The sequence below is a fragment of the Zonotrichia albicollis genome, chromosome 1 (assembly GCF_047830755.1).
Source record: "Zonotrichia albicollis isolate bZonAlb1 chromosome 1, bZonAlb1.hap1, whole genome shotgun sequence".
NCBI classification, from domain to species: Eukaryota; Metazoa; Chordata; class Aves; order Passeriformes; family Passerellidae; genus Zonotrichia; species Zonotrichia albicollis.
This window is the reverse complement of record NC_133819.1, coordinates 16,802,278-16,816,737: the sequence shown is the minus strand read 5'-3', so window position 1 is coordinate 16,816,737 and position 14,460 is coordinate 16,802,278. Positions and strand designations below refer to the sequence as shown.

The 14,460-nt window shown below is 42.1% G+C and overlaps 1 protein-coding gene across 1 annotated transcript in view; it reads left to right on the top strand.

The window, feature by feature from the left end:
* Window positions 1-14,243, top strand: part of APBB1IP (amyloid beta precursor protein binding family B member 1 interacting protein) — a 66,911-nt gene extending 52,668 nt beyond the window's left edge. Inside the window, exons 11-14 of the mRNA XM_005480336.4 lie at window positions 4,895-4,993; window positions 5,929-6,046; window positions 9,863-9,960; window positions 11,941-14,243. Coding sequence (XP_005480393.2) covers window positions 4,895-4,993; window positions 5,929-6,046; window positions 9,863-9,960; window positions 11,941-12,474 — 849 coding nt within the window. The 3' untranslated portion in view covers window positions 12,475-14,243. The remainder of the gene's footprint in view (window positions 1-4,894; window positions 4,994-5,928; window positions 6,047-9,862; window positions 9,961-11,940) is intronic.
* Window positions 14,244-14,460: the final 217 nt, after the last annotated feature.

Below are 14,460 nucleotides of genomic sequence, written 5' to 3'. Positions count from 1 at the left end.
TATAGCAAAATAAGTTATCTGTGTATGAGGTGTGACATACTGGTTAGTGGTTTTCTGCAGTATTTCTCATATGGCTGTTATTGATGTTGTTGACCTCTGTGGTGTCACAGACAAGTTATTACACAGACTCTGAATCTAGTTCAGTAAAACCAGACTACAGCTGTTTATGTCTGTGTGCTGGACTAAACATTCTCCTGAGACACAGGAGCTGTGAAAGGAGGAAATTGGTCCACACAGAATCGTAGAATTGTTTAGGGCTCTTCATACCAAGTCAGCATTTCCAGGCACTTCCAGTTGCCTAGGTTCTTCTTCAGATTGCTTATTCTGAGTTACCATTTTAATGCACTATGTAGTAGATTTTGTGTGAAGCTTTAAGTGGAAAATTGAGCTTTTAAAGGTCAGCATTGAGAGCTGAGACTTCTGCCATTGTACTGCCAAAGCAATTCCACTATGATACAGTTCCTCCAAGCGAGCAAATGGTGGGGTGGGTGGGCTGTGACAATCTTCGGCTGAAACATTTTACCTTCCTACCTAAAGTGGCAAGCTTCATGCATCTAAAAACCACAAGAAGCCAAATGTCTCCATCTGAGCCAGTTACTAATAATCTTGTATGGGTTAGGAATTTTCAGGGCTAAGCTTAGTGGTGCTGCTGGTGTTTGTTCCTGTGGTCTGGCCTTGCAGACAGCTGCTGCCCGGAACAGTTCTCTTAGACCTGATCCAAAGCTCTTGTGAGATGAGACGGATATTTCCAGTTGACCTCAGTGGTCTGTGGATCCAGTAATGAGTTAATCTTTATGTGTCATTGATAAAGTTACATGTAAAAAGAGCCAGTGCTGCTGCTGCTTCTGGGAAAATGAGATGCATTACAGTTCTCAGCTGTGACAAAGAGATTATACAGGGTGCCTGCATGGCTCTGAGGTGTCTGACCTTCCTTCTCAGAGCTGGAGGTTCAGCAGCCTGCTAGTTTGGTCCCTAATTGACAGCACATATTTGTGACTGTGCACTCAATCACAGTTGCTGATTGGAGTAATTCAATCAAGGAACTGATTGGGGCAATTTGGAATAGGTCCCACTGGTGAATATCAGTAGTTGAGATGGATTGCCTGCTGGAGACAATAGCCAGCAAATGACAGGGTAAAGGGTAGCCAGTGAGTAACTCACATGTTATCCAGCAAGGGACACTGTCACCTTGTTCCCTGACTATTCCCCCTCAATTTCTCAGGATTGTGAGACCCCCCACAGTCTGAAAATATTCATGGGCAGGGTAAGGAGTGAGTTGAGGAAATTTGCTGATGATATTATATTATTCAAATCATCGAGGAAAGGGCAGACTGAGCAATTCTGGAAGGCCATTTTGAGGCTGAGGTTCAGTGCTCAGTAGTTGTCAGATATATAAATCAAGGATTAGGAATTATTAGGAAAGACACAGATGATAAAACAGCAAATGTTGCCTTACAGGGCACAAGTTCATGGTTTCTGTTCACCTGTGCAGTTCCGATCCTCTCATGTCAAAGAGAATATATAATAAACTTGTAAAATATCAAGCAGGGGCAATAAGGATAAGCAAAGGTAAGAAATTACTTTGATTTGAAGAATGACTGAAGAGACTAGAAGCTTGTGGGCTAGAAAGGGTATGATGAGGATCTCTAGGCTCAGGAGTGGCATGGAAAGGTCTGGCTAGGGGTCAGACATTCAGTGTCTCTTCCAAAACAAGAATATTACACAAAGCTAATGGCAGTCAGGTTCAGAGGAGGGGGTGGTTCTTCATAGAGTGTGTGACAAACTTGATAAAGTTGTTGCTAAAAGGTGTTGTGGATGCCAGAACTCTCTTTGTGCTCAATAAAAGCTGAAGAAGTACATGGAAGAGAGCTATTTATGGAGAAACCCCGTGATTCTCAGAAAACCACCAAAGATCATTGCAGACAGAGAGCTACAGAGAAGGAAGTATCATATATGCTTATCTTGTACTTCCTCTTGCCCCATTCCTGGCCACTCTCAGAGTCCAGGTACTGGGTTCAGGGACCTTTGATCTGACACAGTAGAGGTGTTCTTGTGGAACTGGTGTTTCCATAGGGTGCCCCAGGGGAGAGGGCTGCAGCAGCCTCTCCTGAGCACCCCAGAAGCAGATCCCCGTGGCAGGGCTGTGTGCATGTGCAGCACCATCACCTTGCTTGCTCTAGGCCTTGACCTCCTCTGCCTTGTTATGCAGTGTGGACATTCTTCCAGGTGTCTGCATGAACCATTTTTTAAATTATGGAAGCCTTCTATTTTTGCTTGTAATAAAAATACACTCTGGTAGGTGTGGTGTTTAAAAATGGGGGGGAATATGTAGATGCAATGGATTTCTTGCCATGAAATGAAGGGGAAGGAAAAGCTCCCTTTTTTCCTTTTTTAAAGGTTTGGGTGCCATCTGTTGGGCTCAGTAGGACCTTACACACTAAAGCAAAAATGCTGGTTGCTGGTTGAGAAGCGCCTGAAGAACTGACTTTACAAGAGTTTCAGTGTATTTGCACCTCCTGGTTCTTTTGTCTCCATTGGTGATAACATAACCCAGGTATATGGGATGTACTCTGTCACACAGAAAAGTGCCTGCTTACAGTTCCCTTATAAAGGTACCATTCAGGCTGAATTCTCTGATTTTCAGTGTTTGGTCACGTAATGGAAAAATAGTGGAAGGAAACAAGGATTTTTGGGCATTGTGTCCCAGCCATGTCTTGTGCTACCAGAGCCTACTCTGAGCAGCATTCAGGCTCTCTGAGGCTCTGGGAGACAAGGACAGGCAGATGCTGGGAGCTGGAGCAGGCTCTTTGTCCAGGGCCCTGGTTACTGCCTTGTTTGATACGTGGCAGAGGTGTATAAAAACAAGATACAGCCCTGTACGCTGGGCTGTGGAAAGGGGTCATGTGTGGGGTACCAGGTGGGGGAAGGTTTCACAAGGTGGGCACAGCCCCTGCTCTGCAGTTAAGGCACGAGGTGGCAGTGAGCTGGCACCTCTGGGCTTGCACTGGGAGCTGTTCCTTGCTCTCAAGATGGGAGTGCCTCAGAGCAAGGTGATGGAATGAGGCAGCCACGGGCACTTCCAGAGTCAGAAGCAGACTCAGCATATTCATTGTCCAGGGGACATGGCCAGCTCTGTGTTTGCAGAGTGGGACCTGTGTGAGCAGGGGAGTGCAAACTTGCAGGGACTTGTAACAAGGTTACAAGTAGTAGTAAGGGTAATATCCATTTGTTTTTTCTCTTCCTCACTGTTATCTCCATGGTATGTTCCCTCTCACTCCATAATTTGATGATACAGGGCTTTGGCAGCAATAGTGATCCTCCATCCCTTGCTACTCTTTCTCTCCCCAAGCCACAATGTTCCTTATTCCTTTGCCCTGTGTGAGGTCATGCTGTGGGCTGCTGGGTTTAAAAACCAAAAACTAAAGCTACAGAATGATGAAATGGGTTATATTTAACCCAGACCAGTTCCGTTTTTTGGGTTTGTTTTTTTTTTAATCAGAATGTGGCCTCCTGAGCAGCTGGGTCAGGACAAGCAAGGGAAGCCTGGTGTCTGCAGGTGAGCAAGGGACACGAGGCTGAGGAGCAAGTCTGCTGTGTTTGGCCCTGCTTTTGGGTCACCCAGCTGTGGGCAGGCTTGGCTCTGCAGCAGGACATCCCAGCCAGCAGCAGCAATTTGTGAGGAGGTGGCACCTGCATGAGCCAGAGGCTGGCAGTGCTCTGTGCTGGGAGGGACCTTGCTGAGTTCCCTGTGTGCAGCACTGCTCTGCTTTGGGGACTTAATGACACCTCTAAACCCAGTGTCCTTGCTAGATGGAGGTGGGCTTTGAATTTTTAACTGCACAGGCTGAAAAGAGCAAATCCTTGGAGCATATTTATCTATTCTTTGTGCATTCACAATATTTCACTAACTGTGCACTTAGAATTTTTAAGAATATAGATAGAAATGAACATATAAATAAGGGATAATGAAGTGTTTTTCCTTTGGGTCCACTCTTTCCTTTGCATATCAGGAGATGGCAGTATGTCATTCCATCCAAGTTACTAAAGACTTTCATCCTTTTCTGCTTTAGCAGGGAAACCAAATTCCTTCAGAGTCTTAAAGAGAATGTTCAGTCCTAGGCAAGTAGGAACTCTGGCATTTTGATGGTTGTTGAGTTGCAAAGATATGTCAACACATATCCATACTACCTTGGTCAGTAAAGGAAAGAGATCCTAAATTTTGTCTAAAATGAAAAAAAATGTTTTAAAAATTGTAGGGGTTTCTGGTACAAACAAATGAAAAAGAGTATTTCTGATGGTGCTGGATTTTGAATGATCCTCTGTCCAGAACATACAGCAGTTTTATACATAATTTTTGCAAAAACAGCAAGAGTAAAGAAGAATAAAAATATATAAGAAGAAAGCTAGAATTGAGCCCAAAGAAAAGCAGTCAGTCAGGAGGAAAAATATGCCTGAGCTGTAAGTTTATACTTAAACAAATTTAACATAGTCTTTGAAAACCAATCATGTTCAATGTTCAGTCTAAGTGCCTCATGTATGGCAAACCACAAAATGAGAAATGAGAAACAGACTTTCTTCAGTGTTAGTACATTGAGTGTTAGACCCTGAACCAGAACAATTATAGATTTCATTGAACTCTAGATCACTGTTACATTTCTGAACTCACATTACAATACATTTAAATGATTTCAAGCAAAAGCTGCCAGTGGGAACTCGTGTATTGTTCATAATCACCATATTTTTTATATTTTCTTACACTCTGTTTTTGCTGCCTTTTTTTGTTCAAATCACCTTCATGATGTGTTTTCACAGGGTCATTGTGTGGTTCCTTAAGACTTTCATATAGTGATTTAATTTCTGTGTTTGTCTTATTTTATAAATTAATATCTTTCAGCACCCCCAGATTCAGAAGGAGTCACAATATATCAAGTATTTGTGCTGTGATGATAAAGCAACCCTGCATCAGTGGGTAACAGGAATAAGAATTGCCAAGGTGAGATAAAAAGCAAATTTACTGTAATATATTTTCTGTAAAAGCAGGTCTTCCTGAGGTTGCTGACTGTCATCACCTCAGCTGGAAATGCTGTGACAAGAATGGACATTCATGTTAATTTTACCACAGAAACAAAGATCAGAAGTGCATGATGAGGATGGATTTTCTGAATGTCCCTGTGCCTTAGCTATCAGTATGTTTTTCCTATTAACACAGGAGTGAGTTCAGTAGCTATAAAACTCATATACTCATAAAACTTACTGCACAGTTGTCTGGCTCAATAATAACATGCTGTAGCTAAAGTGTGCAAGCTCTGGTCAGTCCAGTTGTGACATTTTTCAGACAGTCCTACCCAAATTGTCTGCCTCATTCTGTTCCTAATTGACAGCCCATTTTTCTTTGTACAAAACATTAAGGTAGATGGATCTATACATAGCCTTGGTATTGGCTGTATTTTCCCACATAGACCTACTCCTCTTACCTGTTAGTTTGGGCTTTTTCCTGACAGTTCTGCTGGAGGGTGGCATATAACAAAGGTGTGGGGTGAACATAAAATTATGCTGTGTCTTATGCTGGCAGAGCTATTTGCTCTAGAGCCTGGGATTCAGTGTCTCAAGTCTCCAGTTTGAAAATGTAATACTTGGGAAAATATACTGAGAACAGTTGATTTTAAAGCGAGGTTTCCAGAATTTTACTGGTACTGAAATGACATGTAAGAATGATAACAGTAGGACTGTCTGGTCACAGGGATATATGTTTTATTGTGCTTTCCTCCTGGCCCTACACATAAAAGGCACACTACTTCTAGAAAGACACCTTCTAACAAAACTAGGTAGAAAGAAACAAGGTCAGAAAAGTTGTCCAAAAGCAAAATGAATGCTTGGCCTATGTCAAGCCAATGTCAAGCTCATGTTATTGTTTTGATTCTTTTGCAGTATGGCAAGACACTCTATGACAATTACAAATGTGCAGTGAAGAAAGCTGCCTTGGCCTCTCGGTGGGCAAATCAAAAAGTGGTGGAGCCAGCTGCCCCTGCAGGATCCTCATCAGCAGGTGAAGTCACATTTATTGCCCCTTTCTGTTATCATCAGTGTTGCATTGAATCTTTGTCCAGAAAATTGTCCTCTGGATTCAGCAAGATGTCATTTTATAGACAGGCCAGTGTAGCAGCAAAGCTCTCACTTTACAGTTAGAACTTGGAGAATACAAAGACAATTCACTGAAGATCAGTTTAAATCTGCACAATTTAATAAGGCATTTTTCTGTTGGCATCTGAATCCTTTATCCTCCACTACATTTTGCAGACTGATGGTCTGTATACTGAAAATTTCTGTTTGCCTATCTCTACACTGGCTGCATTGGAGTTTTTCTTCCAATTAGTAAAAGGGGTGAGTGGGATATTGTGAGATTGATCACTATGGAAAGATTAGAAAAGATGATAAATCATTATAGAAAGGGTGAGTCACTCTCTGTCCTAGCCTTTCACTCATTTGCATGATAACAATGTGGGTGTTAGGACACAAGTAAGAAAGGACTGTGTTATTTTCTAACCTTACTTTTCCAGTACCTCCATCATGCTGCTGTTACTGATCTAATAATGATACCAGTACAACAGTGCATGATAGTAGCTGTAATTTGCATGACTATTTCTAGTTTACATGCTTAAGATATGCTTTATTAGGATGGACATGCTGGCCAAGTACTTACTGTCATAAGGCAGGTAAAGTTGAAATTACTATTGGAAGTTAATACTCTGACTTCTCATGTAGACAACCCAAATAGCTTTCTAGGGCTTCAGTTCATGTTTTTTGAGTACATGGGAGATACAAGGTGGTCTTCCTACTGTTCCTTGGAGTCAAATCATGTTAATAAATACACATCTGGTGTGGGGAGACCAGTAACAGACTGTTTTGAGATCAGGGAGGTTTCTGATGGGGAAAGGTGTTTTTAAGGGCTTGTTTTTCTACTCATTATCCTGCTCTGATTTTGTTAGCAATAAATTCACTTTGTATCTCTTAAGTTGTGCCTGTTTTGCCCTTGATGGTATTTGGTAAGTGATCTCTCCCACTTCTCTGAGCCCACAAATTGTTTGTTAAATTTCTCTCCTCTGTCCAACTGCAGAGAGGAGTGAGCAGCTTTTGTGGGTGCCTGGCATCTGACCAGTGTCAACCCTTGACAGGAGGAAGTTTACTTGAGTGAGGTTTGGCAGTTCTGGGACATTGGGCTGGCAGCAGCAGAGAGGGGTCTGGCCGGGGTGCTCCAATGCTGGTGCTGCCATCTGTCCTGGATATGGGCAGGACTGAGGCCCTATAAGGGTGTGTATACATCTCTGAGACTTCAGCTCCTGACTAGAACCCAGGAGCCCTGCATGTGTTCCATAGAATATCTGCTCATTTTAACTAATGGATTGCATTAAATGGTTAAGTAGCCTGGAAAGGTTTTAGTCATGTATGCTGTCTCTGTGGAATTATCTCTGAAGGATCATTAGTGTTGTAACTGAGGCAATTCACTGTAATTCTGGGTATCTTACACTTGTCATAGCTGCCCTATATAAAGCCTGGGGCCTGACTATGCTGCTAGAACTGCCTAACTGTGAGCAGCTGTTGGTTTGTGTTTTGGAGAAGGAACAAAGGATGTTCACTTCTGTTTTCAGATGGCTCCATAGCCATTTGTATGAGCTGACTTCAGTACAGGCTAAAATCTGCTATAGAAAACTACAGTCCTGTGTGAACTGGGCAGGGCTGTACTCTGTTAACTTCAGTGGCAGCCAAGGAAGGCAGGTGAAATTCTCACTTACCATGTAGCCATTATTCCCTGGACACAGTGCTGTAACCAACACTGGTATGTTCACATGTACCCCAACCTGTGTAGTCTGTGGCTCTGAAGCGTCCCAGGTGCACCTCAGTCAAATTATGTTGTTTCCCTGTTTGCTTTGTGCCTGTGTGCCTTTGAACACTAAAAAAATCAGTGTATGTAGTGGTCCTGCATGATATGCATCACAGTATCATGATGTTTGAAAGATGGAAGATGTCACTTTATGCAGATGTTACTTATCACTACAAAGATAAATATTTTGCATTTGAGTGTCTATATTTTGCGTTATTTGGACTACCTTTTTTTTTCCTTAAAACAAATACTAATTCACTATAAAATGTTGAAGAAATTAATTTGTAAAAATACTATAAAATTTAAATTAAAAATAAATCTTGAGAATAGAATGTATGGGCTCACATACTATATTGTCTGGGAGTACATTAGCTGGCTGGCAGGAGATGATGTATGAAGTGTTACTTTCAAGTCTTGCATAGTTTATGATGTCCATTAACAGAAGAGGAAACAGATTACCATGTTCCAACCTTCTGTTGCATGATTTTTGCCAAGTAGAATACCATACCTGCACTAGATAGAGTGGATCTCTCTCTGCTCTCCTTCATTTAGTTAAATCTCAGTATGACTGAGGGCAGCAACATCTTTAAGCAGTGTGAAAACCAAACTCTTGCTCTGCTATGAACAGCAGACAAAGGGAGGTGAGACAGTAACTTGCTCCACTTTAGGGAGCAGAACCCTTCTGGGCCACAGAACCCAGGGATTTTCATCTGCTTCCACTAAGGAAGGAGAGCCACAAGATTGGTTTTATCTCTTTGCTGACTTCCGTGTGAGTCCTTAAACAAATACAAGATTATGGTTTGAATGATCCGAATGGTACTTTGGATTAAATATGCTGAACAATATGCAGGCACAGGTATAAAACCTCAGCATGTTAGACCACCTTCTGTCATCCCTTGAAGCTTAAATAGCCTTAGTAAATTAGGCACACTGCAGAGTTTTTCTTCTCTGCCAGTCATGGGATTTGCAGGTATGGCAGTAAAAATACTTTATTCTACTTCTTATCATATTCCTGGAACCTCTTTGCTGATCAGTAAAGTATGTGTTAAGATTAAAGCCACTGTTGTTGCTGTAGACAGCTAAGGGTTCACTAATATCTGAGAAGTACAGGAGTGGAACTTTACTGGATCTCAGAGCTGTAAATTATAATAAAGCTAAGGCAGTCATTAAGATTTGCCAATGCAGGTCTCTAGGCACCAAACTCTGTCTACTGCTTTGACACACAGAGCTTTCAAAAGTGCTGCACTAAACTGGAGAGTATTTAATCCTCATCAAACTACACAGGGGCAGAGGATTTTTTTATAATTAAACTTGTAAATTTGTTCCTTGGTCTCACATTCATTTACTCCATTTGACATTACTGGGTTATTTATGCATATTCCTTGCACAAGCAGAAATGGTGGGCAGATGTTTTGCAGAACTTTAACTCAGCCAGCTTTCAGATCTGCACTATCTGAGACCACAGTGAAGTTCACAGATCTTTATGATTCCAAATGGGGCAGATATTTCAGAGCTGGGGAGATGTTTTAGCTCATTTACTAAAGAAAGTGGATCAGCCCCTTGGTAGGATTTCAGACTTCCCACTGTAATGACTGGTTAATATGAAACTATGGTACTTTTCATCTTTAGCCTAAACTAAAGAAAAAAAAGGCAATAAAAACTGGGAATATAGTAATACTGGTAATACTACAGCACACTGCAAACTTCAAAATGCTGTTATGAAACACAGGTATTTTAATGTGAGGTGCTTATGGATTTTAATGTAAGGTACTTTATTTTCCTTAAGTAATAAACTGAATAAGAAAAGTCACAAAATGAGCTTGAAGTAAAAAACAGATTTTACTGAGTTATGTATACAAACTCTGTAACAAGTGTTTCCTTGTGGAAGTTGTAAAGAAATTGTTATAGTTGGGTATTCCCTGATCTGGTTAATATCACAAAAACGTAACACTCTCTTCCCTCTGACTCCTCTCCTTCTCACAGGTACTGTTCAGTCAAATGGACAGATTCCCCAAAGTGACCATTGTTCCAGTGCAGAACTTCCAGACACTCAGAATAAAGTGGATACAGCTGAGGCACAAGTGAGCAGTTACTACAGCTAAATGTCATCTGTGAATGAGTTTTCCAAGTTTGTTTTCCTTCACTTACTGTCTTCCTCATCAAAGTGCCAATGAGAATGATTTGGCCCCTGGGAAAGGTGGCTGCCTCCCACACTGCAAACAGTGTGTGTGCTGTGCAGAACCAGGAGCCTCCAATGGGAGGTGAAGGCACAGCCATCCACTGCTTCTGTTCTTCAGAACAAGCAGCCATGAGTTCATGTAGCAGGAACAGGAATGTGCCTGCTGGGATAGTCTCAAAGTGTGCTGCCAGAACCTTGGTGCCATGTTCTGTCTTTGCCAAAAAAAAAGGTGTTGCCTTAGAAACTCAAGACATACAATAGTGTTTTCAGTAGGGAACACTGCACAGCTGGGAAAAAAAAATGAGTGTGTAAGAAAGGAGAAACTGTGAAGAACTAAGGGAAAACCTTACATGTTTTCCTTCAGCTCTAAATGTATTTCTTGTTAAGCTCCAAATTTAATGTAATTGCACCAAGTCTGGCTATAAAAATATCAAAGAGTACAGTAAAAGAACCTCAAGAGCATTATACAGAAAAAAGGTGTGCATTTGTTTGCAGTTCATCATTCAATCTCTTCATAATGTTTGAAGTGCACAGGACAAATGAGATTAAATTCCTATGATTTTCCTGTCACCAGCATCACATGTTCTACACTTCTTGTTTCTGTCTTTGAGTTCCTCATGTTTCTCTGTTGTGAACCTTACTTCCTCTGGACCAGATCACATTCTGAGAACTCAGCCACTGGTTCCCTCCTCCTCTGTCTCATTTACTTCCATGTTCATAGGCAAGGAGTGAGGAAGAGGAGGCACAGGTTATAATTAGCTCATGCTAGAATTAATGCTGCAGGGGTGCAGAGCACTTTTCTCTAGAAGCAGCAAACAGGAGGAACAAGAGATCTGTGTGCAGCCATTGGGCTTTGATCCCATTGCAATTATGGACATGGCGGGAGAGCTCCCGTGACTGCAGTGTTGTCATGAAGGGCCACAGGCTGTTTAGCAGAGACAGACCAGGAAAGTGCAGTGGTGGAGTTGCACTCGATGTGAAGCAACACTTGGAGTGTGCCGAGCTCTGCCCTGGTGAGGATAAAAGGGCAGGCTAGGAAGGGTGACACCATTGTGGGTGTTCGCCACAGGCCGCCCGATCAGAAGGAGGGAGTGGATGAGGCCTTCTGCAGGCAGCTGGAAGCAGCCCCACAGTCACAGGCCCTGGTTCTTGGGGGGCTTTAACTGCCCTGACATCTTCTGGAGAAGCAAAACAGCAAAGCACAAGCAGTGCAGGAGGTTCCTGGAAAGCACTGATGACAATTTCTGTCCCAGGTAGTGAAGGATCCCACAAGGAATGCTGGGCTGCCCGACCTTAGACTAACAAACAGGGAAGGCCTTGCTGGACATGCAGCGCTTGGGGCAGCCTTGGCTGCAGAGACCACGAGACTGTGGAGTTCAGTATTGAAGGAAGAGGTAGCAGGACAGAGAGACAGATTTCAAACTCCAGGACTCCAGGGAGTCTAAACTTTAACATCTTTAGGGATCTTCTTGGAAGAATCCCATGGGAGAAGGCCCTGAAGGAAAGAGGAGTCCAAGAGAGGTGGTCAGTATTCAAAGATCATTTCTTCCAGGCACAAGGACAATGAATCCGAAAGATACTTCCATGGTGTTAGTCTTACTAACTGCAATTACTTGAAATTTTAAGACCATCTTCTTTTGTGGACAGATTCAAAGCAGCACTATGAATACTGTCAACAGGGAGGGTTCCACTGTCAAAACCTCTATGGGCAGCTTCAGAAAGAAAACAAAATACTCTTCATGTTTCAGCCAAAATGTACTCCACCTAATTTCTCTGTCTACTATACTCATGTATTTTCACATCTTTTTATGTTCTTAGGCAGTGGCATTAGTTTACACGTTTACTTACTGTGCCTGTCCTTTTATTTTTCTGCTTATTAAAGGCTGAAACAAATAATGCCAGTGCACCTGGCCAGGCACAACCGTTGCTGAGGCAGAAAATCCAGAGTAAGAGGACCTCACTGCAGCCTCCTCCTCCACCTGAAAGGCGTTCATCTGCTATTTCTTCTTCGCCAGTTCTACCCTCCAAGGTGATACGAGACAGTGGCATTTTCCTAACAGATCCAGAGAGCTTTCCAGCACCACCACCTACACTGAAGATTGATTTTCCTCCTCCACCACCACCATCTGATTTCTGTGAACCACCTCCTGATTTTGTGCCTCCACCACCACCAGTGTCCAGCAGCACTAATGGAGATGTGCCATTACCCCCTCCACCTCCACCTGTCTCCAATAAGCCACCACCACTTCCAGTGAAGAAACCTGTACCACTTCCTCCCAAAAGGCTGGAAAACACAGGACAAGGTGGAGAGCCACAGTCAGCAGGGCCACCTCTGATTACAGGGGGAGGCAAGCAAGCAGATTTCATGTCTGACCTAATGAAAGCTCTTGAGAAGAAAAGGGGTAACAGCTCCTGAACTCTGGGAGTGAGTAGACTTTAAGACATAGCTGATTTTATGAGGCATCACAGAAGATCATGCCTGGATCAGGATTCTCCAGGAGGAATTCCCCTGCAGAGTTTCTTTTGAACTCAAGAAGATGGGGTACCCTTTGTCCCCCGCTTTGTCCCTGCAACCTTTGTCCTTTCCCCCTGCACCTCGCCATCCCCTGCTCTTAACTCCCATTCCAGCACCAGGCCAAGGTAAGAATCAGCTGGAGAGTCTTGTTTCCCTCCACAAGAACAGCCAGGGATGGTGGAGCAGCACTCTGGAACCAGCCATTTCAGAAACTGAAATTCATCTACTCTGCCTGCCTTTTTAGTAGAATTGGAGTTAAAGGAAAAATACAATGTCCTCATGCAAATTTTGAGAAGTGGGAAGGAAGATCCCTTTTCACAGAAATGCCCTTAAAAAGTTCTTTATCAGAAGAGTTCCAGCCGTGGGGGGCTTTCTTCCAATACAAAGGTGCTTTTAAAATTTTGAAATAGTCTGTCTTAAAAATTAAAACCTCAGCTAGATTATTGTGAGATGCAAGTTAGGGCCAGGACCATTTCCAGACAGTGTCACCCCAAATGTTGTATACTCCTGTTTCTGTATGCAACTGAGTCATACCTGTCAGCATTCACAGCTGCTGCTTTGAAATCTCATTTATTTGGTTACCTTTGACAAAGAAAAAAGTTTTATTTTGAAATCATGTATGCTTCCATGGTAAGCAGGAATTTTTTTTCTCTTGGCTAACATCTGTCTTCAAAATGTACCTAGAAATGATGTGTCTTGTGAAAGACTTAGTAATTATCTTGCACCTGATAGGAATGTCTCTTCCCACAGGTTTTTCCTTTGTTCTCCCCATTTAATTCTCCACTGTTGATTTAGGAAGCATTCATTGTTAGCTCTTAAATAAAAATAGCTTCTATTTTATATCTGTACAAAGTGTCACAGTTAATGAACAGCCATTTTACTGGCAATTGGAACCTCAAATATTTTAAAGAATTTTTGCCTATACCTTTTAAACGTTGTTTTTCTTTATTCTGGTGTTTGCCTCTTCTCATGCACACCTGACCTTCTAGGATACCATCAGCAGTATGTCTCTGTATTTTAAATTATAAAAAAGCATAAAAAGCAAAGTGTGTGGTCTAAATAAATAAATGCATGCAAGCACCTGACAGAGGAGGGAGTGAGCCTGCTGTGTTTGCCAGAATGGATTTCTAGATCCAGAAGTGGTGATGGAGTCGAGAATGACAAGCTGGTGGCAGTGCCACTGTCTGTGTTTTGGGTCACCTTTAGTCTTATTTGTGGCTTAAGGTTGGTTTGTCAATACTTACACACCTGCATTGCAAGCTTAGCAGAAATAAGAAGGCTGTAACCATGTCTTGATAAAGAACCTTTTCCTTTGAAATTACTGCTTTAAAAAAATTATTTTATTTTCTTTTGTTTTATTTTATTTAAAGCTGAAAACAGTGTTTGAAACCACATGCATTTCTGCCTGAAATGATTTTGCTATAAACACCATGTTAAGCTGACAGAGAGAGAGTCCATCCAGCTCTTACTGGTTTTTGAGCTCCCTTGCTTTCAGCTGAACTGAGCAAAAAGCTCCCACCAAAGAACTATGCCCACCATTAACCAAAGTGTCACCTGGAAGTCTTAAATTGACATGCTGGGACATTCCAAAGGTATCAAAGCACCTTCAATCTGCCAAACTTAAAAATCCCCTCTAGACTAGTGTAAGGCTCAAACAAACCTCAGTTTAAGTGGAGGAGAAAAATACCAACAGCCTAAAAGTAAGAAGGTTAAAACCAGGAGGTTAAAAAAAAAATTAAAATGAGGAAAGGATTACTGTTTCCCAATCCCTTTCCATATATAACTGAAGGAAGCATTATGCAGAATCATTGAAGAGCTAGGTGTCATTTTCTGACTAAGTATTAGGAGTGCACTTATTTGAGATACTTAGGTGACAGCAGCTGTCTG